This window comes from Macaca fascicularis, chromosome 10 (genome assembly GCF_037993035.2).
Source record: "Macaca fascicularis isolate 582-1 chromosome 10, T2T-MFA8v1.1".
Lineage (NCBI taxonomy): Eukaryota > Metazoa > Chordata > Mammalia > Primates > Cercopithecidae > Macaca > Macaca fascicularis.
In genome coordinates, this window is record NC_088384.1 from 35,210,949 (window position 1) to 35,235,528 (window position 24,580).

A 24,580-nucleotide genomic window follows, 5' to 3' on the forward strand; every position below is an offset into this window, starting at 1 on the left:
GTTTTTACATTTAGGTCTGTGGTCCATTTTCAGTTAATTTTTGTGTATGGTGTTAAGCAGGGACCCAAATTAATTTATTTGCACATGAATATCCAATTTCCCCACCACCATTTGTTGAAAAGACTATTCATGGTTGGACATACAGGATCATACCTGTAATCCCAGCACTTTGGGAGACCAAGGCAGGAGTATTGCTTGAGTCCAGGAGTTTAAGACAAGCGTGGGTAACACGGTGAGACATGCGTCTCTACAAAATGAAAAACAACAAAAAAAGAAAAGACTATTCCTTTCCAAATGACGTTTCTTGACCCCTGACTTGTAATGTAATGGTTTCTTTCTGGGATTTCAATTATTTTTCAGTTAATTACTTTTTTTTTTGAGACAGGGTCTTATTGTGTCACCCAGTCTGGAGTGCAGTGGTGTGATCAGAGCTCACTGCAGCCTCAAACGCCTGAGCTCAATTCATCCTCCTGCCTCAGTTTCCTAAGTAGCTGGGATGACAAGTGTGTGTCACCAGGTCTGGCTAATTTTTTTATTTTTATTTTTTGAGACAAAGTCTTCCTCCGTCGCCCAGGCTGGAATGCAGTGGTGTGATCTCAGCTCACTGCAACCTCCACCTCCCAGGTTCTAAGTGATTCTCCTGCCTTAGCCTCTGGAGTAGCTGGGGTTACAGGTGCACATCACCATGCCTGGCTAATTTTGCATTTTTAGTAGAGACAGGGTTTTACTATGTTGGCCAGGCTGGTCTCGAACTCCTGACCTCAGGTGATCCACTCGCCTCAGCCTCCCAAAGTGCTAGGATTACAGGTGTGAGCCACCACACCCAGCCATAGTTTTAAATTTAATTTAATTTAATTTTCCTACATACAGAGCCTTGTTATGTTGCCCAGGCTGGTGTCAAACTCCTGGTTTCAAGGGATCCTCTCTCCTTGGCCCTTTAAAGTTTTGGGATTACAGGCATGAGACACCACACTTAGCTTTATTTTCTTTTACAGATATGTTTTCTCTCTCTTCCCCAGGTTGGAGTGTAGTAGTCAATCATAGCTCACTGCATTCTCAAATTCCTAGGCTCAAGAGATCCTCCCACCTCAGCTTCCTGACTAGGTGGGACTGCAGGTCTGTACCACCATGCCTGGGTAATAAAAAAAAAAAATTTTTTTTTAGACCGGTCTCACTCTCTATGTTGCCCAAGCTGGTCTTAAATTCCTGACCTCAAGGGATTCCCCCCAACCTCAGCCTCCCAAAGTGCTGTAATTACAGGCATGAGCCCCCAGGCTGAGCTTTCTGCTATATTCCAGTGACCTATACATCTGTCCTTAAGCCAGTATCATACTCTCTTGATTACTTTGTAGCAAGTTTTGAAATTAGGAAGGTAAGTCCTCCAACCTTGTTCTTCTTTTTCAGGATTATTTTGCTTATTCTGTGTCCTTTGCATTTCCATATGAATTTTAGGATCCCCTTGCCAATTTCCGCAGAGAAAGTAGCTGGGATTTTGACAGGAATCAGGTTGAACCTGTAGACTAATTTGAGGAGTACTGACAATAATATTTAGTCTTCTGATCCATGAAAATGGAATATCTTTCGTTTATTTAGTTCTAATTCAGTTTCTTCCCACAGTGAGTATTTTATTCTTTGGGATGCTATTGTAATGGAATACTTTTCTGAATTTCATTTTTGGATTTTTCATTGCTAGTGTACAGAAATACAACTGATTTTTGTATGCTGATTTTGTGAACTTGCTGAACTAGTTCTAGTTTTTTTTTTTTTTAAACTGGATGCCTTAGGATTTTCTGTATACAACATCATGCATGTGGGAGTAAGACAGTTTTACGTCTTCTTTTCAAATCTGGATCCTTTTATATATCAATCACCTAATCACCCTGGCCAGAACCAAAGCTGAATAGACCTACTGAACATGGCCATCCTTGTCTTGTTCCCAGTCTTAGGGGAAAGCGTTCAGTCTTGCACCATTAAATCTGTTAACTGCTAGGTTTTCACAGATGCTTTTCATCATGTTGATGAAGTTCCTTCCTGTTTCTAGTTTGTTGAGGGTTTTCTTCCATGCATGGGTAGATAATTTTACTCTCATTTACAGAAAAGGAAACCATCATTCAGGCAGTCTGCCTCCAAAGATCAAGCCCTGCATCCCTGTGCTATCTCTGCAGCACACTCTTCCATTTAATTTTCCCTCTGCCACTCCTCTGAATTCCCTCTTTCAGTTCACTTGGGATGTTGGTGTTCTCCAGGACACCAACTCTTTGCTCATGTGCTTCTCTCCTGAAGTGGGAGAATGGCTTTGGCTGTCACCTGCAAGCTGATGACTCCACACTCCCTATTTTCTTGCCCTCACTGAGCTCTGGTGTGGCCTCAGGCTTCCAAGACTTTTCCACTTGGATAGTCAAGAAATCTCAAACATCCTGTCCTAGAATGCCCTGTTACCCGCCTCCACTCAAGAAGGCTCCTCTGACTCTATTTTCAATATTGGATGCTTCTGCCATTTGTCCTGTTCCAGCCTGAAACTTGGCCATGATCCCACATGTTTCCCTCTCTTCGGCTCCTCCTCTCACCTTTTCTAAATGGTGGCCAAGTTCTACCTATGTTCTTTCTTCACCTGCACTGGTACTGCCTTGCTCCTGCCTCCAGTCTCATTCTCCTCAAATTCACCCTCCAGGTTACCAACAGAGTGATTTATCTGAATTACAGATCCTCTGATACTTAGCCCTTCACCAGTTCCCTATTCCCACAGCACAGGAACCAAGGCCTTTTCTCATCTGTTCCATTTCACGCACTAGGAACTTCCACCAAAGATTGAAGTCACTAAATGCAGTTTCTCATGTCAGTTGTAAGAGCTGTATGCTACTTTCATCATTTGGAGACATTAGAAATTATGTTACTAGTTCTAATTTACTGTCTTTTGCATGTCATGTTGCCTCATGCCTCAGTGCTTCTTGTTTACTCTGTTGTCTTTTTTTTTTATATATATATTAAACTTATTTAAATAGAAATAGGGTTCTCGCTGTGTTACTCAGGCTGGTCTCGAATTCCTGGGCTCAAGTGATCGTCCTGCCTCAGCCTCTCATAGTGCTGGGATTACAGGTGTGAGCCACCATGCCCAGCCCTGTTATCTTGTTTTGAGAGGTTCTTCCTCTTTCCACATCATCGCCTCTAGTCCTTTGCATCTTGAAAATCCCTACTCACTAGGCCCTCCTCTTTGAACCTCCTCCTAACTCTTGCAGTGTTAATTATGCCCTCCTTTGTGTTATTTCAGAACACTACTTGTGCTTGTAATATCCCATGTGTTGTCCTATAAGTATTTGTCATTTTCTTACTCACTCTGAGTTCAGCATTTACACTAGATTTATCTTAAACACTCTTATAATTGCCAGCATATAGAAAGTGCTTAAGAAATATTTGTTGTAATCGCCTGAATTAGGATTTATCTATAAGTCTCCTTGCTTTTAATAGATCATTTTCTAATTTGTCAGTTTAAATACATTTTAAGAGAACACCCCATCCCTAAGCCAAATTGCTTCTTATGCAGAAAAAATAGCCACTCCTGTGAGTGTCCAAGCTTCCCCCTGCACAACCACCCTAGGAGACATGGGCAGAAGTACTGGGAACTGACCCCTTCCATCTGCCCTCACTTAGCTTCCTCGGGTACTTATATGGGGCTGCCACTGACTTTACATGCTGCTGCAGCTCCTTGGTCAGCTGGCCCTTGTCATGAGACAGAAAGTGTGGGGTCAGGACAATAAATGCCTTCACTACCTGCAGAATGAGGGCAGAGGCTCATGATGAGTGTCAACCTATTACATAGTGTAAAAAGTCAGTATTTACTGAATAAGTGGAAAAACAAGGTGACATTGGACCCTACAGTGGTTTTGGAAAAGCAGAGGACCAGGTGCAAATGCCTGTACTTCCAATGTCCACTCCATGCCTTGAAAAGTTACCTGACCTCTCCTTAACCTCAGTTTCCTTCTCTGTGAAATGGGAACAATAAAGATACCATTCCTCATTTGGTTTCTTTAAAGCTTCCATGAGATAATACACATAAAACATCCAGGTAGTTTACATTATTATCCCTGTCATCAGTACTTTCATCATTATTTTTACTATTATTATATATGCAATCCTGTGCCTGTAACCCAATGGGCATTTGATAATGCTTGACAATTTATTATTCATATATTAGTAGTGTTATCCCCATTTTATTGCACAAGGCCTTGCAAATAGAAGGTGCTCAATAAACACTTTTTAATAAACAAATGCATGTTTGTTCTTCAGCCACGTTGCTGAAATGCCATTCTGGCTCCACCCCTTGCTAGCTGTGTGATGTGGACAGGTTACTTAACTTCCTTCTGCTCCTCCTTCCTCATCTATAAAGAGTAGAAGAGCTCTTAGATTATTACATTTTGTGACAGTTAAATTATTTGGCATGTAGTAAGTGCTCACTAAATATAATCTGTCATCTTTATCTTCAGAGCCACAGAGAGGCCGCAGTATCCCCAGGTCACTATACTGTGTAAGTGCACATGCACACTATGCCCTCCTTCCCCTAAGGTGGCCCAGGTAAAGCCTGGAAGTTTCCCTGGCATCTGCTTTCCTAGTGTCCATGTACGGACACGATGATCTCTGTGTTCTCCTCACTTCCCCTTGAATCGGGTCTGGGCTGCTCACCATGGCTGACTCTGCCACTGCTGGGTGGTCCACCAAAGCATGCTCCACCTCTGTAGGCCCAAGGCCGTACCAGGAGGATGAAGGGTTCTGGGGCAGATACCAGGGCTGGGGTGAACCAAGTCCTCAAATCTCCTGCTTTGGAGAGTCACAGCTTCCTTTGGCACAGAGGGTAGAGGTCATAGGGAGCCAGAGACTCCTGATCTGTCTGTGCCATGAGCCCAAAATTTGAAGACCTGGACATCGTAGGCTGAGAAATAAAAGACTCCAGTGCTCCCAGGGGTTCTCGCCTCACTGACTTTATTAACAAAGAAGGGCGAATGCTTAGTTCCCTGGGCCCTTGGGCCATGCAGCTTCGCCAGACACAAAATCTCTTGGAAACCTCAAACTTGGTCTTAAACATTTGTGCAAATTCTGCACACTATTTCCCATTGTATCAGCATGATTTTTGGCTTTTATTATATATATTCAAGGCATAAAACATGATGTTTTGATGTATATATACATAGTAACACGATTACTACACTCAGGCACCAGTATATCCATTATCTCACATAATTACCTCTTTTTTTCTTTTGTGGTAAGAGCATTTAAAATCTACTCTCTGCAAATTTCCAGTACATCATGTTTTAGAAATTAAAAAAAAATCACATCCATTTCTCTAAAATATCCAAGAGAAATTGTTACTGTAGTGTAATGTATCTTTTAAAAAATCATGTAGGGGTTAGGGACAGAGGCTCAGAGCCAGCCTGCCTCAGTTCATATCTGGATTGCACCCTGTGCTATCTTTGAGACTTCAGGCAAATTTCTTCACTGGTCAGTCACCCAGTTTCCTCATCAGTAAAATAGGGGTAATAATCGCATCTCCCTTCCAGCATTGAGAGGTGAGTTATACAAAGAATTAAGAACAGTGTTTTCACATAGTACTCCAGGTTAGCTAAATAATTATAATAATAGATTTATAATAATCTATCTTAATAGATTTATTGTATTCATAGATTTATAATAAATATATTCATAATAATAAAAAATAAACAATAGCTAAAGGTTAATTATTATTATTAGTATGTTTGTTCTGTGACATCTTGTGCTGTATTAGAGGAGCACAAACATGAAATAAGCTCCCCAAACCTATGGGGACCAAGACAGAGTCTCCCTTCTCAATCTCATTCCCCCTTCTCTAAATTGCACAGTGTCTTATTATGTCTTCAAGACCCTCTTGAATTTCATTTTTATTGAGTCTTCTGTATGCAGGGGTTAGGGAGGTGCACCAAAACTTGGGATCAGGGCACTGTAGACATGGCTGTATTCAAATTGGGCTGAGGGTCCTGTTACCAATGCATGAAAGACTGTCTGGGCAAGCAAGATCCCATAAGGCATGTGAGGACAACAACAGCCAGCCTGGCGTCAGCCACACCTACCCAGAGGCATTGATAGTGTCATGACTCCTCCCCAGGAACCAGATGTAGCCCTCTTCATCCATAGTTGCTCTGTCCCTGGTGTTGTAGAATGTAGACCCCACATTCCACTTTGGCTGTCTTCTCTGGGTTACCCTGCAAAGAGAAGAGAGCTCCTTTGTTGAAGGCAGTGACTTTAGAGATGATGAGTCACAACCTCGGGTTCCAATCTGGGTTTGAATTCTGCCTCTAATTCTACCTGGTACGTGGGCAAATGTTGCCATCTCTCTGAGTCTATTTTCATTACATGTAGGCACACGATGCATGCTACTGTTCTATGAGTGGTTGTGATTAAACCAATTTCAATGACAAATTAAAAAAATCAGTTTGCTGGAAGAGGGGCATTCAAGACGGTCAAATAGGAACAGCTCCAACCTCCAGCTCCCAGCATGAGCAACACAGAAGACGGGTGATTTCTGCATTTTCAACTGAGGTACCGAGTTCATCTCACTGGGGTGTGTCGGACAGTTGGTGCTGGTCAGTGGGTGCAGCCCAACCGGTGAGAGCTGAAGCAGGGCAAGGCATTGCCTCACCTGGGAAGCCCAAGGGGGAAGGGAATTCCTTTTCCTACCCAAGGGAAACTGAGACACACAACACCTGGAAAATCAGGTAACTCCCACCCTAATATGGTGCTTTACCAAGGGTCTTAGCAAATGGCACACCAGGAGATTATATCCCATGCCCACAGAGCCTCCCTCATTGCTAGCACAAGAGTCTGAGATCTAACTGCAAGGCGGCAGTGAGACTGGGGGAGGGGTGGCTGCCATTGCTGAGGCATAAGTAGGTAAACAAAGCCACCGGGAAACTCAAACTGGGTGGAGCCCACCGCAGCTCAAGGAGGCCTGCCTGCCTCTGTAGATTCCACCTCTGGGGACAGGGCATAGCTAAACAAAAAGCAGCAGAAACCTCTGCAGATGTAAATGTCCGTGTCTGACAGCTTTGAAGAGAGCAGTGGTTCGCCCAGCATGGAGACTGAGATCTGAGAACAGACAGACTGCCTGCCCAAGTGGGTCCCTGACCCCTGAGTAGCCTAACTGGGAGACATCCCTGACTAGGTGCAGACTTGACACCTCACACCTCACACGGCTGGGTACACCTCTGAGACGAAGCTTCCAGAGCAAGAATCAGACAGCAATACTTGCTGTTCAGCAATATTCTATCTTCTGCAGCCTCCGCTGCTGATACCTGGGCAAACAGGTCTGGAGTGGACTTCAAGCAAACTCCAACAGACCTGCAGCTGAGGGTCCTGACTGTTAGAAGGAAAACTAACAAACAAAAAGGACACCCACACCAAAACCCCATCAGTATGTCACCATCGTCAAAGACCAAAGGCAGATAAAACCACAAAGATGGGGAAAAAGCAGTGCAGAAAAGCTGGAAATTCAAAAAATCAGACTGCATCTCCCCCTCCAAAGGAATGCAGCTCATTGCCAGCAATGGAGCAAAGCTGGACAGAGAATGGCTTTGACGAGTTGAGAGAAGAAGCCTTCAGTGATCAAACTTCTCAGAGCTAAAGGAGGAACTACGTACCCAGCGCAAAGAAACTAAAAACCTTGAAAAAAGAATGGAAGAATGGATAACTAGACAATGCAGAGGAGTCCATAAATGAACTGATAGAGATGAAAACCATGACACAAGAACTACATGACAAATGCACAAGCTTCAGTAACTGACTCAATCAACTGGAAGAAAGAGTATCAGTGATTGAAGATCAAATGAATGAAATGAAGCAAAAAGAGAAGTGTAGAGAAAAAAGAGTAAAAAGAAATGAACAAAGCCTCCAAAAAATATGGGATTATGTGAAAAGACCAAATCTATATCTGATTAGTGTGCCTGAAAGTGACGGGGAGAACGGAACCAAGTTGGAAAACACTCTGCAGGATATTATCCAGGAGAACTTCCAAAACCTAGCAAGGCAGGCCAACATTCAAATTCAGGAAATAAAGAGAATGCCACAAAGATACTCCTCGAGAAGAGCAACTACAAGACACATCATTGTCAGATTCACCAAAGTTGAAATGAAGGAAAACATGTTAAGGGCAGCCAGAGAGAAAGGCCGGGTTACCCACAAAGGGAAGCCCATCAGACTAACAGCAGATCTCTCAGCAGAAATTCTACAAGCCAGAAGAGAGTGGGGGCCAATATTCAACATTCTTAAAGAAAAGAATTTTCAACCCAGAATTTCATATCCAGTCAAACTAAGTTTAATAAGTGAAGGAGAAATAAAATCCTTTACAGATAAGCAAATGCTTAGAGATTTTTGTCACCACCAGGCCTGCCTTACAAGAGATCCTGAAGGAAGTACTAAACCTGAAAGGAACAACCAGTACCAGCCATTGCAAAACCATGTCAAAATGTAAAGACCATCGATGCTAGGAAGAAACTGCATCAACTAACGAGCAAAATAACCAGCAATGTCATAATGACAGGATCAAGTTCACACATAACAATATTAACCTTAAATGTAAATGGGCTAAATGCTCCAATTAAAAAACACAGACTGGCAAATTGGAAAAAGAGTCAAGACCCATCACTGTGCTGTATTCAGGAGACCTATCTCACATGCAGAGCCACACATAGGCTCAAAATAAAGGGATGGAGGAAGATTTACTAAGCAAATGGAAAACAAAAAAAGGCAGGGGTTGCAATCCTCGTCTCTGATAAAACAGACTTTAAACCAACAAAGATCAAAGAGACAAAGAAGGCCATTACATAATGGTAAAGGGATCAATTCAACAAGAAGAGCTAACTATCCTAAATATATATGCACCCAATACAGGAGCACCCAGATTCATAAAGCAAGTCCTTAGAGACCTACAAAGAGACTTAGACTGCCATACAATAATAATGGGAGACTTTAACACCCCACTGTCAACAGTAGACAGATCAACGAGACAGAAAGTTAACAAGGATATCCAGGAATTGAACTCAGCTCTGCAGCAAGCAGACCTAATAGACATCTACAGAACTCTCTACCCCAAATCAACAGAATATACATTCTTCTCAGCACCACATCACACTTATTCCAAAATTGACCACATAGTTGGAAATAAAGCACTCCTCAGCAAATGTAAAAGAACAGAAATTATAACAAACTGTCTCTCAGACCACAGTGTAATCAAACTAGAACTCAGGACTAAGAAACTCAATCAAAACCGCTCAACTACATGGAAACTGAACAACCTGCTGCAGAAATAAACATGTTCTTTGGAACCAATGAGAACAAATGTACAACATACCAGAATCTCTGGGCCACATTTAAAGCAGTGTGTAGAGGGAAATGTATAGCACTAAATGCCCACAAGAGAAAGAAGGAAAGATCTAAAATTGACACCATAACATCACAATTAAAAGAACTAGAGAAGCAAGAGCAAACACATTCAAAAGCTAGCAGAAGGCAAGAAATAACTAAGATCAGAGCAGAACTGAAGGAGATAGAGACACAAAAAAACCCTTGAAAAAAATCAACGAATCCAGGAGCTGGCTTTTTTGAAAAGATCAACAAAATTGATAGACTGCTAGCAAGATTAATAAAGAGGAAAAGAGAGAAGAATCAAATAGACACAATAAAAAATGATAAAGGGGATATCACCACCGACCCCACAGAAATACAATCTACTGTCAGAGAATACTATAAACACCTCTCCACAAATAAACTAGAAAACCTAGAAGAAATGGATAAATTCCTGGACACATACACTCTCCCAAGACTAAACCAGGAAGAAGTCGAATCCCTGAATATACCAATAGCAGGCTCTGAAATTGAGGCAATAATTAATAGCCGACCAACCAAAAAAAGTCCAGAACCAGATGGATTCACAGCCAAATTCCACCAGAGGTACAAGGAGGAGCTGATACCATTCCTTCTGAAACTATTCCAATCAATAGAAAAAGAGGGAATCCTCCCTAACTCATTTTATGAGGCCAGCATCATCCTGATACCAAAGCCTGGCAGAGATACAACAAAAAAGAGAATTTTAGACCAATATCCCTGTTGAACATCGATGCAAAAATCCTCAAAAAATACTGGCAAACCAAATCCAGCAGTATATCAAAAAGCTTATGCACTATGATCAAGTGGGCTTCATTCCTGTGACGCAAGGCTGGTTCAACATACACAAATTAATAAACGTAATCCAGCATATAAACAGAACCAAAGTCAAAAACCACATGATTATCTCAATAGATGCAGAAAAGACATTTGACAAAATTCAACAGCCCTTCATGCTAAAAACTCTCAATAAATTCGGTATTGATGGAACAAATCTCAAAATAATAAGAGCTATTATGACAAACCCACAACCAATATCATACTGAATGGGCAAACACTGGGAGCATTCCCTTTGAAATCTGGCACAAGACAGGGATGCCCTCTCTCACCACTCCTATTCAACATAGTATTGGAAGTTCTGGCCAGGGCAATCAGGCAAGAGAAGGAAATAAAGGGTATTCAATTAGGAAAAGAAGAAGTCAAATTGTCCTTGTCTGCAGGTGACATGATTGTATATTTAGAAAAGCCCATTGTCTCAGCCCAAAATCTCCTTAAGCTCATAAGCAACTTCAGCAAAGTCTCAGGATACAAAATCAATGTGCAGAAATCACAAGCATTCTTATACACCAGTAACAGACAAAGAGCCAAATCATGAATGAACTCCCATTCACAATAACTTCAAAGAGAATAAAATACCTAGGAATCCAACTTACAAGGGATGTAAAGGACCTCTTCAAGAAGAACTACAAACCACTGCTCAGTGAAATAAAAGAGGACACAAACAAATGGAAGAACATACCATGCTCATGGGTAGGAAGAATCAATATTGTGAAAATGGCCATACTGCCCAAGGTAATTTATAGATTCAATGCCATCCCCATTAAGCTACCAATGACTTTCTTCACAGAATTGGAAAAAACTGCTTTAAAGTTCATATGGCACCAAAAAAGAGCCTTGCCAAGACTATCCTAAGCCAAAAGAACAAAGCTGGAGGCATCACGCTACCTGACTTCAAACTATACTACAAGGCTACAGTAACCAAAACAGCATGGTACTGGTACCAAAACAGAGATCTAGACCAATGGAACAGAACAGAGTCCTCAGAAATAATACCACACATCTACAGCCATCTGGTCTTTGACAAACCTGACAAAAACAAGAAATGAGGAAAGGATTCCCTATTTAATAAATGGTGCTGGGAAAATTGGCTGGCCATAAGTAGAAAGCTAAAAGTGGATCCTTTCCTTACTCCTTAAACGGAAATTAATTCAAGATGGATTAGAGACTTAAATGTTAGACATAAAACCATAAAAACCCTAGAGGAAAACCTAGGTAATACCATTCAGGACATAGGCATGGGCAAGGACTTCATGTCTAAAACACCAAAAGCAATGGCAACAAAAGCCAAAATTGACAAATGGGATCTAATTAAACTAAAGAGCTTCTGTACAGCAAAAGAAACTACCATCAGAGTGAACAGGCAACCTACAGAATGGGAGAAAATTTTTGCAATCTACTCATGTGACAAAGGGCTAATATCCAGAACCTACAAAGAACTCAAACAAATTTACAAGAGAAAAACAAACAACCCCATCAAAAAGTGGGCAATGGATATGAACAGACACTTCTCAAAAGAAGACACATATACAGCCAACAAATACGTGAAAAAATACTCATCATCACTTGCCATCAGAGAAATGCAAATCAAAACCATGATGAGATACCATCTCACACCATTAGAATGGCAACCATTAAAAAGTCAGGAAACAACAGGTGCTGGAGAGGATGTGGAGAAATAGGAACACTTTTACACTATTGATGGGACTGTAAACTAGTTCAACCATTGCGGAAAACAGTGTGGTGATTCCTCAAGGATCTAGAACTAGAAATATCATTTGACCCAGCCATCCCATTACTGGGTATATACCCAAAGGATTATAAATCATGCTGCTATAAAGACAAATGCGCATGTATGTTTATTGTGGCACTAGTCACAATAGCAAAGACTTGGAATCAACCCAAATGGATTAAGAAAATGTGGCACATATACACCATGGAATGCTATGTAGCTATAAAAAAGGATGAGTTCATGTGCTTTGTAGGGACATGGATGCAGCTGGAAACCATCATTTTCAGCAAACTATCACAAGAACAGAAAACCAAATACCGCCTGTTCTCACTCATAGGTGGGAACTGAACAATGAGAACACTTGGACACAGGAAGGGGAACATCATACGCCAGGGCCTATAGGGGGGAAGGATAGCATTAGGAGATATAACTAATATAAATGATGAGTTAACGGGTGCAGCACACCAACATGGCACCTGTGTACATATGTAACAAACCTACACATTGTGGACATGTACCCTAGAACTTAAAGTATGATTAAAAAGATCAGTTTGCTTTTATGTGACACTATACTAGAGTAAAATTCTATTATAGTGTGAACCTTGTTCCCTACTGTAAGCTCAGCATTCACACAGTGCCTGGACAGGTGAGAGGAGTCAATAAACATTTGCTGAGTGAATTTTCTTCCCTAAATACTATCTCATTTGATCCTCACAGAAAGCCTATGAGGGCAGTCTTTTTTAAGTTAACTTTTCATTTTAAGATATTTGTGGGCTTGCATGCAGTTATAAAAAATAATACAGATTGATGCCCCTGTACTCTTTACTAGTTTTCCATAGTGGCAACATCTTGCAAACTATAGTTCAGTATCTCAGCCAGAATCCTGACATTGATACAATCCACCAATCTTCAGATCTCTCATTTCACTTGTACTTGTGTGTGTGTATATATATTTATTTTTATGTAGTTTTATCACATATGTAGGCCTATACATTCACCAGCACATCAGGAAGATCTCTGATGTTGCTCTTCTATAACCACATCCACCTCCTCCTTCTCTTTTCCTCTCCTCTCCCCACTCCCTAACCCCTTGCTGTTCCCTGTTTTTATAATTTTGTTGTTTCAAGCGTGTTATATAAATATAATTAAATACTGTACAACTGTTTGGGACTGTTGGGTTTTTTTTGGCATAATTCTCTAGAGACTCATCCAAGTTGTGTGTATCAATGGTTTGATCCTTTTTGTCTTTTTGTTGCAGAACAGTATTCCATGTTGTGGGTGTAGCTCAGTTTTTGTTTAACCATTTGCCCATTGAAAGGCATCTCCAGGCCTTTCAAAACCTGAGTTGTCTCCAGGTTTTGGCTATTTTGAGTAAAGCTGCTACGTACATTTGCATACATGTTTTTGTGTGAAGCTGGCACTTTTTTGTAGTGCATTTTAAATAAGAAAAACCTCATGCTCAGAGATGCACATTTACTTCCTCAAAGTCACTCAGCTGCTCACTGAGAGGGTTGGTATTTAAATTTAATTCTTGCTTCACAACCTGTTCACTTGACCCCTAAGCAATATCTCTTGTGGAACATGAAATGGTTTTTTTTTTTTAAATTTTTATCAAAGACGTGTTTATTACCTTCATAAAATATAGTTTCCTGGTAAATTCACCAATCCCTGAGGTTTTTTTTTTTTTTAAATTATACTTTAAGTTCTAGGGTACATGTGCACAAAGTGCAGGTTTGTTACATATGTATACATATGCCATGTTGCTGTGCTGCACCCGTTAACTCGTCATGTACATTAGGTATATCTCCTAATGCTATCCCTCCCCACTGCCCCCACCCCACCACAGGCCCCAGTGTGTGATGGTCCCCTTCCTGTGTCCAAGTGTTCTCATTGTTCAATTCCCACCTATGAGTGAGAACATGCAGTGTTTGGTTTTCTGTTCTTGCCATAGTTTGCTGAGAATGATAGTTTCCAGCTGCATCCATGTCCCTACAAAGGATATGAACTCATCCTTTTTTATGGCTGCCTAGTATTCCATGGTGTATACACCATGAAATGGTTTTAAGAGCTATCTGAGGCTGGGCGCGGTGGCTCAAGCCTGTAATCCCAGCACTTTGGGAGGCCGAGATGGGCGGATCACGAGGTCAGGAGATCGAGACCATCCTGGCTAATACGGTGAAACCCCGTCTCTACTAAAAATACAAAAAACTAGCAAGGCGAGGTGGCGGGCGCCTGTAGTCCCAGCTACTCGGGAGGCCGAGGCGGAAGAATGGCGTCAACCTGGGAGGCGGAGCTTGCAGTGAGCTGAGATCCAGCCACTGCACTCCAGCCTGGGTGACAGAGCGAGACTCCGTCTCAAAAAAAAAAAAAAAAAAAAAAAAAAGTTATCTGAAAAATCATTTTAAAAACATTGAATCATCTCCCTTTTTGGATTCACTTCCAATTGTTCTGAGTATATCAGCTTGACTCTTAGTTTAGTGCTGACATGCTTTGAACTCTGAAAGTCCCAAGAAGAAGATATACTTCGGGATCAGAGCTTTCAATGGGAATAGGATTTAGGTAGAATATGAGAAAAATTTTTTTTTTTTAAACCTAGAGTTATGGTTATAATTGCCTTCGGTTTATAGCAAGTAATACTGTTTTCCACTTGTGATACTAGATCAACGTGAGTGCCTTTGTGGACTGAGTTGGTAGGCACAAGATTACATCAACAATATAAATGGAAGACTATACATGAGTAGATTTTTTGTTTGTTTGTTTGTTGGTTTTTGAGACAGAGTCTCGTTCTGTCACCCAGGCTGGAGTGCAATGGTGAGATCTTGGTTCACTGCAACCTGGGTTCAATCCTGGGTTCTAGTGATTCTCCTGCCCCAGCCTCCTGAGTAGCAGGGATTACAGGCGCATGCCACCACGCTGGGCTAATTTTTGTATTTTTAGTAGCAATGGGGTTTCACCATGTTGGCCAGGCTGGTCTAGAGCCCTTGACCTCAGGTGATCTGCCCACCTTGGCCTCCCAAAGTGCTGGGATTATAGGTGTAAGCCACCATGCCTGGACACGAGTACAGTTTTTGTATGCAATTGAAGTTAAGTAGGTATTAATTCAAATTAGATTGTTACAACCTTAGGATGTCGTATGTAATATTCATAGTAACTATGAAGAAAATATTTATAGAATATAAACAAAAGGAAATGAGAGGGGAATATGTCACTACAAAAAACAAAGAAACAAAAAACCAAAATACTAAACATAGGCTGGGTGCGGTGGCTCACGCCTGTAATCCCAGCCCGAGGCAGGTAGATCACCAGAGGTTGAGTGGTAACACTTTTAATCTGCAGTTTTTCTCCCTGTAAAGTGGGATAATAGAGTTTCCTGGAGGCTCGGTGAGGATAAGTGATTTGTTCACACCTTCTTGTTGGTAAGTGGGATGGTATGATTTGAATCCAGTCAAACCCTATATTCTTAACTACAATAGATCATTGGAACCCAAGTCTGATGGTTCTGAAGCCAGTCTTCTTTCTACCCCATCAGTCAGCCCCAAAGTTCCAGGTGGGTCAGGGCAGGAAAGGATGTGGGAATGCACTGTGAGTTTTGAGTTTAATTGAAACATGCTTTGTTGAGTTGAAGCAAATAAACAAAGATGTGAAGAAGCGTCAGCATGCAGAGCTCCCTGTTGGGATCCTCTGGGCCTCGAAGGGGGCAGATGGGGGGGTCCTTACCTCATAGCATGTAAAGAGGCCTACAGGCCTGGCAGGCTTGATTCTGATGCCAGTGTTTTCTTCTGTGTTGCCAATGATCTGTAGCAAGAGGCCTGTGAATCACACTCTGCAGGAAGCCCTAGCCCTTCTGCCCCACCCAAGCATTGTCTGGCTCAGGGATGCCAGAGTGGATAAAGTGATGGAGGAACCTTATCAGAAAATGGAATAAAACTGCCAAAAGTCTTTAAAATTAGCAAATGTGGCCAGGTGCGGTGGCTCAAGCCTGTAATCCCAGCACTTTGGGAGGCTGAGACAGGTGGATCATGAGGTCAGGAGATCGAGACCATCTTGGCTAATATGGTGAAACCCTGTCTCTACTAAAAAATACAAAAAACTAGCCGGGCGAGGTGGCGGGCGCCTGTAGTCCCAACTGCTCAGGAGGCTGAGGCAGGAGAATGGCATAAACCCGGGAGGCGGAGCTTGCATTGAGCTGAGATCCGGCCACTGCACTCCAGCCTGGGCGACAGAGCAAGACTCCGTCTCAAAAAAAAAAAAAAAAAAAAATCAGCAAATGTGAAACCCAAGCCAAGGGTCTATGTGTCATGGGTTAGTAGACGTCACCAGTGTGTCTCCAAGCTGGAAAATGCTCATCAAGAAAAATGAAAAGCACCAGCTGCTAAAGAGAACAGCCAGTGCTACCTCCAAGTATTCTTTTCCATCCACTGCATGCACTGTATGTGATGCTCTGGCTGCCAAGGTGAGCTGAATTCATGCCCACAATAATGCAGTTTTCAACTGAGGCCTACATAGGAAATAAGAGGAAAAAATGGGAAGAGAGGAGGAAGGATGACCAGGGCAGGGAAGCATGGCTGGTATTGTCACCTGGTGTCACACAATGGTCCAACCCCCGCTGAGCCCTAACTGCTCCCTGCCAATGCCCTTAGGAGCAGACCTGGATGTCAAAGGGTGGAATGGCCTTCCCTAAAGAATCTGTCTTGATCTTTGTTCCCCAGAAGGTGCCATAAGTTATTCCTTGTTTGCAAAATAAAGGATTGGGGTTGATCAGAGATGTCAGGCTGATCACAAAGCAGCCAGAATCATACACAGCATTCCCTGCTCAGAGATGTTATTTGACGCTGCACAAAGAGCCCTTGTGGGGAAGCTGGAAGGCCTGAGTCTAGGCTTAACGTGTTGACCCAACTCTATTCAGTAGTCATTTTCTGCAACCAGTGTAGTCTGACTCTGTACTAAGTGCAGAGTCTACAGAATCCAACAGGGAGGCAAAGAAAGAAGAAATGGTACTCCCGGTGCTGTGGGCATGTAATGTGGGGTATGGTGTGCCCACCATAGGCCAGGCATATGTCAGTTTGCCAGGAGAAGGTCATGAGTCCATCTAACATTTACTCAAAGTTGTTGAAGAGTGATAGGGATTCTGCCACAACTCCTTGATTGATTGATGCCAATTTTTCCTTCCGTGTTGAGTGGCAGAATGCTGACTTCGTCGTCAGTGCTCTGCACAGAGGCCTGTGAATCTCACCTGGCAGGATGCCCCAGTGTGTGTGGAGATTGTCTGGATTGCTGGTGCTGTTCTCTCTGTCAGCACTGCCCTATCACCATCTGTCTTCCTGAAGAACTTGGTTCCCGCTTTACTGTTCCCGCAAATAACGTTCTCTCTATAGCTTTACAGTCAGAATGACGAGGGTATGAATCTTGACTTCATCACACGCTAACTTCATGCCAATTAATTCCTCTTGATCTCCTCCATCAAAGGGTAATAACTATAACACTTACCTCCCAGAGTGCTTGCAAGCATTTGGAAAGCTCTTTGACCAATGGAAGGCACACACCACGTGTTCAATGAATGATGACTACTCAGGCTCCAACAGGAGTCAAGGGAAATATTCTCTTTCTGCAGCATTTCCCCCACACTTCCATTGCAGCCCACAGACTATTATAATTATTTTTGCTTGTCTGTTTCCTTCAGTAGATAATGAGCATCCCAAGAATAGAGATTGCCCTATTTACCCCTGAGCTTCCAGCATCTGGCACAATACCCACCTAAAAATAGCAAGGACCACAGCAGCTGCAATGTGAGCATACACTATGGACTGGACACCAGCCAGAGCCTGATGTACTTCTTTTCATTTACCTTATCCCAATCTGATTGGTATTATAATTTTCATCCTAAAGGTGAGGAAGCTGAGGTGGGAAAGCATATATGATATCCCTATGGTCTTAAAGCTGTAATTGGCAGAGCTGAGACTTGGACTCAGGTCTGTGCTCCTGGGATAAGAGGATCTTTGCCCACTGACATATCACTGCTCACACTGTAGGCATGTGAAAAATGTTGCACAGATGAGTGAATAGATGTCAAAGTGTTTTAAGAAATAAAGCATCATGTAATGCTGCAAATACTGGAGTTGTGGCTGTAGTGTGTTACTCTGGCCCACCTTGTCCTTGTCCAAATATGACCTGTGAACCATTTAAGGACAGGCCCAAAGTCTCAGCATTTTTCAGGCCTGAAAGCATTTATTATTGCTATTATATTATTTTGTAAAATAATGTCAGCCAAGTACATAAATTGGCAGTGAAATAATAATTTTGTACAGGGCCTGGGATAGCAGTCATCCTCTATGTGCTAGAGGGATAATGGATACATGAGGGAAAGTGGCTCTATTCAGCACTGGAAATGGATTGTAAATGTGTTGGAAGAGATGCCCACCCACACTCTAACTGATGAGGTCATTGAGCTTCCAGACATGCATAATACTCTAAATGACCTGGCCACCTGGCAGCTCAGTGACACTCTGGGATGACACTGTATTTATGTGTATATATGTGTTTGGTGTATACAGAAAGTCTCTGCTCCCTCATCCACCCTGCTAGTATTCCACAATCAAACCTGCATGTTGTCCTCCTAAACACCAAGCAATGAACTTTTAGAGCCAGCTTCCACCTGCTTCTGCAGCCCTAGGGAGGGATGGTGGGGTTGACAGGACTTGCCTATGGAGGTGGTCTCCATGTTACTGGAGACACTCTTATCCTATCCTCCTTCTGGGCTGCTCTGAGCTGATGATCACAGGGACAGTGGTAAAATGTCCTTAGATCCCTTTTTTTTTTTTTTTTTTTTTTTTTGAGACGGAGTCTTGCTGTGTCACCCAGGCTGGAGTGCAGTGGCCGGATCTCAGCTCATTGCAAGCTCCGCCTCCCGGGTTTTTACGCCATTCTCCTGCCTCAGCCTCCCGAGTAGCTGGGACTACAGGCGCCCACCACCTCGCCCGGCTAGTTTTTTGTATTTTTTAGTAGAGACGGGGTTTCACCGTGTTAGCCAGGATGGTCTCGAACTCCTGACGTCGTGATCCGCCCGTCTCGGCCTCCCAAAGTGCTGGGATTACAGGCTTGAGCCACCGCGCCCGGCCCCTTAGATCCCTTTTTAAGGTTTTGTCCAACAGTTTTCAGCACACTGGTTCCTTGATAAGCTGATGAGTTGTAAATTTTCTTTCTGCAGATAGATTTGTGGCAGACTAGTCTAGAACTCTAGAGCCTCTGGTTGGCATCAAGCAATGCTGTGTATACAGTGGGGTCATGACCTACACACATGGCATAACCTAGCACATCTGCTGGACTCAGTGGCCGAGCATATCATGACTCTCCAGAAGGGACCTGTCCATTTTCAAAGAAAAATAAGTCCCAGAACCCCCACATCACTTAGCCAAGGGGAAAAGTCAAGTTGGGAACTGTATCAGGCAAACCTGCCTCCCATTTTATTCCTAAACAAGATAGCTATAAAGATTGAAAAAAAAACCAAAAACAAAACAAAACAAAAAATCTACATGCCTCCTTCACAATTTGCACACTAAGAAATTCCTTGTAGGTCTCAAGATCTTTACTCTACAACAGTTCTGTAAAATTTCACCCTGACAATGTAAGTTGATAGCTCATCTTCACAGATACAGGACAAAGAACAGAATTCAGAATCATCCCTCTGTTGACCTGAGACAAACGCATACCTGATTGCTTTCCCTGGCCTATGTTTATTTTATCTTATGTAAAAATGCAGATTCACTGATCTAGATGAATGCACAAGTGACGATTCCTCTACCCTCCTCTCACAGGCTTTGAACGGGTGATCAAAGACTCAAAAATAATGCAAGAGTGTCTTGTATCTACCCAAATCTTTAAACAATTTCTTCCTCTTTTCCCAATATCTGCCCTTTCCCCTTTAAATACTGAAGCCCTCAAAATCATCCTTGGAGAAAGACACAGACTTGTTTCCCAGGCACATGTCCTTAACCTTGCTAAAATAAACTCCTAAATTGGTTGAGACCTGTCTCACATACTCTCCAGTTTACACCACCTACTGTTTCTGACTGCCCACAGACCTCATAGAGCAGAAAGCCTGTCTTTCTTTTCCACTGTTCATGTTCCTCGGGCAACTGAGTCTCCCCACCAGTATAACAGTGCTCCAAGGTGGGGAACCTGATACTTGAGAGAAGGCAAGGTGTCAGGCATTGGCAAGCCACCCCAGCTCGGTGTCTTAAGAGCTCCTAGGTCTCTTGCCCAGATCATTCATCCTTCTAGTTCCTCACTTTCTTATTTGTCTTCTGGTCATTTTATAGACAGTCATGGCCAAGTAGACATCATTCACTTCCTCCTAGCCCCTGTGAACTCTTCTGGCAGAGGGTGGGTGGGTGTGGTGAGGCTATTGGGTTAAATTGGGAAAGTTTGGATTAAATTTGGATATTCATATAACAAGAGGGAGAACTGTGTTTTATGAGAACACATCTTGGGGAAGCATTCTATATAGCTAAGAAGCAGATTTTAATAATCATAAAGGGGTAAAAGATGAGACCTTACAGACATGCTAGGGTGATAATAGAACCATACATTGTTCTATGGAGCCTGGGCAATGCTAACTAAGGACTTTTGTATTTCTGAATGGGGAATGCATGTTAGGGTTTGGAAATGAATTGTTCAGGACATCAGAGCAGATTGTGCTGAGTGTAGGGAAAGAGAGAAGGAGAAGGGTCACAGGGAACAGCTCTGGCAGAATGAATTACAGAGAAAACAGAAGAGGCTGATGTGAATGGAAAAAATTAAAATAATTTACCCCAAAATGTATTCCTTTGACATATTTTTGAAATGACCATCACTTAGCTAGCAAATAGAGATGGCCGTGCCATCTTTTATGGGGAAAATTTGCATCTGTAGAGAATCTCTATTAATGCAGTCATGCCCTGCCCCCTTTTTATGTCTTTCCCAGATCCAGGAAAGATTGAGAGTCTGAGGTCTTTAAATGTCTAAAAAGAAACATTTACCATCTATTCTCTCTGAGGGAGTCTTCATGTACCTAACAAAGCCACCTTTGCTAGTTAATGTTCTTCCTTTCTCTCTCAACGTTTCTTGCCACTTATTCTGATTTACCAACATAACCTGTTTCTGGAAGCCTGAGAGCCATGTGGATCCAGCTAGCATGAGGCTGAGCCTAGCCAGCTCTTGGTGATGAGGAAAGTAGCACCATCAGGATCACTTTTCCACTTCATCACCCTCTCCTGGTACAGACAGGGTCCAGAGTGATAATAGGAGGGTTAGATTTACTGAGGATGTCTTCCTCATTCTTCTGAAGCTTAAACCAAAGTACATAAAGACCACCTGGGCAGAGTCTCAGGTGGAGTCATTAGTTATGCCCTGATAAGATGTCTACCAAGTTTGGACCAAGGCCATCACCTGAGGAATGTTGCAAAACTTGGCTGTCATATGAGCTTTGAAACACAGATGGAAACAGAATACAGCCAGACTGAAGCTTCATGAGTAAAATCAAATTACAATTCAGAGGTAGCTCTGTAAGGGCAATCATTAAACTCTGATAATCTAACTCTTATGTCTAAAACATGTTAGCTCTGATTTTTGAATAGCTATTTCAATTTCAGAGTCCCTAAAAGATACATAAATGCCCATAAAGGATATAGGAGGTTCCACGATGGCCAAATAGGAACAGCTCCAGTCTGCAGCTCTCAGCGTGAGTGATGCAGAAGATGGGTGATTTCTGCATTTCCAACTGAGGTACCAGGTTCATCTCATTGGGGCTTGTCAGACAAGTGGCTTCAGCCCACGGAGCAGGGCGGGGCATTGCCTCACCTGGGAAGCACAAGGGGTCAGGAATTTCCTTTCCTAGCAAAGGGAAACCGTGACAGATGGTACCTGGAAAATCGAGACACTCCCACCCTAATACTGCACTTTTCAAATGGCCTTAGCAAACAGCACACCAGGAGATTATATCCCGTGCCTGGCTTGGAGGGTCCCATGCCCACAGAGCCTTGCTCACTGCTAGCACAGCAGTCTGAGATAGAACTGCAAGGTGGCAGCGAGGCTGGGGGAGGGGGGTCCACCGTTGCTGAGGCTTGAGTAGGTAAACAAAGCGACCAGGAAGCTTGAACTGGGTGGAGCCCACCGCTGCTCAAGGAGGCCTGCGTGCCTCTGTAGACTCCACCTCTGGGGGCAGGACATAGCTGAACTAAAGGCAGCAGAAACTTCTGCAGACTTAAATGTCCCTGTCTGACAGCTTTGAAGAGAGTAGTGGTTCTCCCAGCATGGAGTTTGAGGTCTGAGAACAGACAGACTGCCTCCTTAAGTGGGTCCCTGACCCCTGAGTAGCGTAACTGGGAGGCACCTCCCAGTAGGGGGTGACTGACACCTCATATGGCTAGGTGCCCCCTGAGACAAAGCTTCCAGAGGAAGGATCAGGCAGCAACATCTGCCGTTCTGCAGCCTCTGCTGGTGATACCCAGGCAAACAGGGTCTGGAGTGGACCTCCAGCAAACTCCAACAGACCTGCAGCTGAGGGTCCTGACTGTTAGAAAGAAAACTAACAATGAGAAAGGACATTCACACCAAAACCCCATCTCTAGGTCACCATCATCAAAGACCAAAGGTAGATAAAACCACAAAGATGGGGAGAAACTGGAGCAGAAAAGCTGAAAATTCTAAAAATCAGAGTGCCTCTTCTCCAAAGGAACGCAGCTCCTTGCTAGCAATGGAACAAAGCTGGATGGAGAATAACTTTGATGAGTTGACAGAAGAATGCTTCAGACGATCGGTAATAACAAATTTCTACGAGCTAAAGGAGGATGTCCGAACCCATTGCAAAAAAAAAAGCTAAAAACCTTGAAAAAAGATTAGATGAATGGCTAACTAGAATAAACAGTGTAGAGAAGTCCTTAAATGACCTGATGGAGCTGAAAACCATGGCACAAGAACTACGTGATGCATGCACAAGCTTCAGTAGCCAATTTGACCAAATGGAAGAAAGGATATCAGTGATTGAAGATCAAATGAATGAAATGAAGTGAGAAGAGAAGTTTAGAGAAAAAAGAGTAAAAAGAAATGAACAAAGCCTCCAGAAACATGGGACTATGTGAAAAGATCAAATCTACGTCTGCTTGGTGTACCTGAAAGTGATGGGGAAAATGGAACCGAGTTGGACAACACCCTTCAGGATATTATCCAGGAGAACTTCCCCAACCTAGCGAGGCAGGCCAACATTCAAATTCAGGAAATACAGAGAATGACACAAAGATACTCCTCGAGAAGAGCAACTCCAAGACACATAATTGTCAGATTCACCAAAGTGGAAATGAAGGAAAAAATGTTAAAGGCAGCCAGAGAGAAAGGTTGGGTACCCACAAAGGGAAGCCCATCAGACTGACAGTGGATCTCCCAGCAGAAACTCTACATGCCAGAAGAGAGTGGGGGGCCAATATTCAACATTCTTAAATTAAAGAATTTTCAACCCAGAATCTCATATCCAATCAAATTAACCTTCATAAGTGAAGGAGAAATAAAATCCTTTACAGAAAACGAATGCTTAGAGATTTTGTCACTACCAGGCCTGCCTTACAAGAGCTCCTGAAGGAAGCACTAAACATGGAAAGAAACAACTGGTAACAGCCACAACAAAACCATCCCAAATTGTAAAGACCATTGATGCTAGGAAGAAACTGCATCAATTAACAAGCAAAATAATCAGCTAATATCATAATGACAGGATCAAGTTCACACATAACAATATTAACCTTAAATGTAAATGGGCTAAATGCTCCAATTAAAAGACAAAGACTGGCAAATTGGATAAAGAGTTAAGACCCCTCAGTCTGCTGTATTCAGTAGACCCATTTCACGTGCAGAGACACATAGGCTCAAAAGAAAAGGATGGAGGAAGATCTACCAAGCAAATAGAAAACAAAAAAAAAGCTGGGGTTGCAATCCTGGTCTCTGATAAAACAGACTTTAAATGAAGAAAGATCAAAAGAGACAAAGAAGGCCATTACACAATGGTAAAGGGCTCAATTCAACAAGAAGAGCTAACTATCCTAAATATATATGCACCCAATACAGGAGTATCCCGATTCATAAAGCAAGTCCTTAGAGACCTACAAAGAGACTGAGACTCCCACACAATAATAATGGGAGACTTTAACACTGCACTGTCAACATTAGATAGATCAATGAGACAGAAAGTTAACAAGGATATCTAGGAATTGAACTCAGCTCTGCACCAAGCAGATCTAATAGACATTTATAGAACTCTCCACCCCAAATCAACAGAATATACATTCTTCTCAGCACCACATCACACTTATTCCAAAATTGACCACAGAGTTGGAAGTGAAGCACTTCTCAGCAAATGTAAAAGTACAGAAATAATAACAAACTGTCTCTCAGACCACAGTGCAATCAAGCTAGAACTCTGGATTAACAAACTCACTCAAAACCGCCCAACTACATGCAAACTGAACAACCTGCTCCTGCTTGACTACTGGGTACATAAAGAAATGAAGGCAGAAATAAAATGTTCTTTGAAACCAATGAGAACAAAGACGCAACATACCAGAATCTCTGGGCCACATTTAAAGC

General features: G+C 42.5%; 1 protein-coding gene across 1 annotated transcript in view; it reads right to left on the minus strand.

Moving 5' to 3' along the window:
* LOC102117684 (uncharacterized) overlaps positions 1-24,580 on the minus strand; it is a 130,809-nt gene that overhangs the window by 12,929 nt on the left and 93,300 nt on the right. The window contains exon 5 of the mRNA XM_074003170.1: positions 6,096-6,227. Coding sequence (XP_073859271.1) covers positions 6,096-6,227 — 132 coding nt within the window. The remainder of the gene's footprint in view (positions 1-6,095; positions 6,228-24,580) is intronic.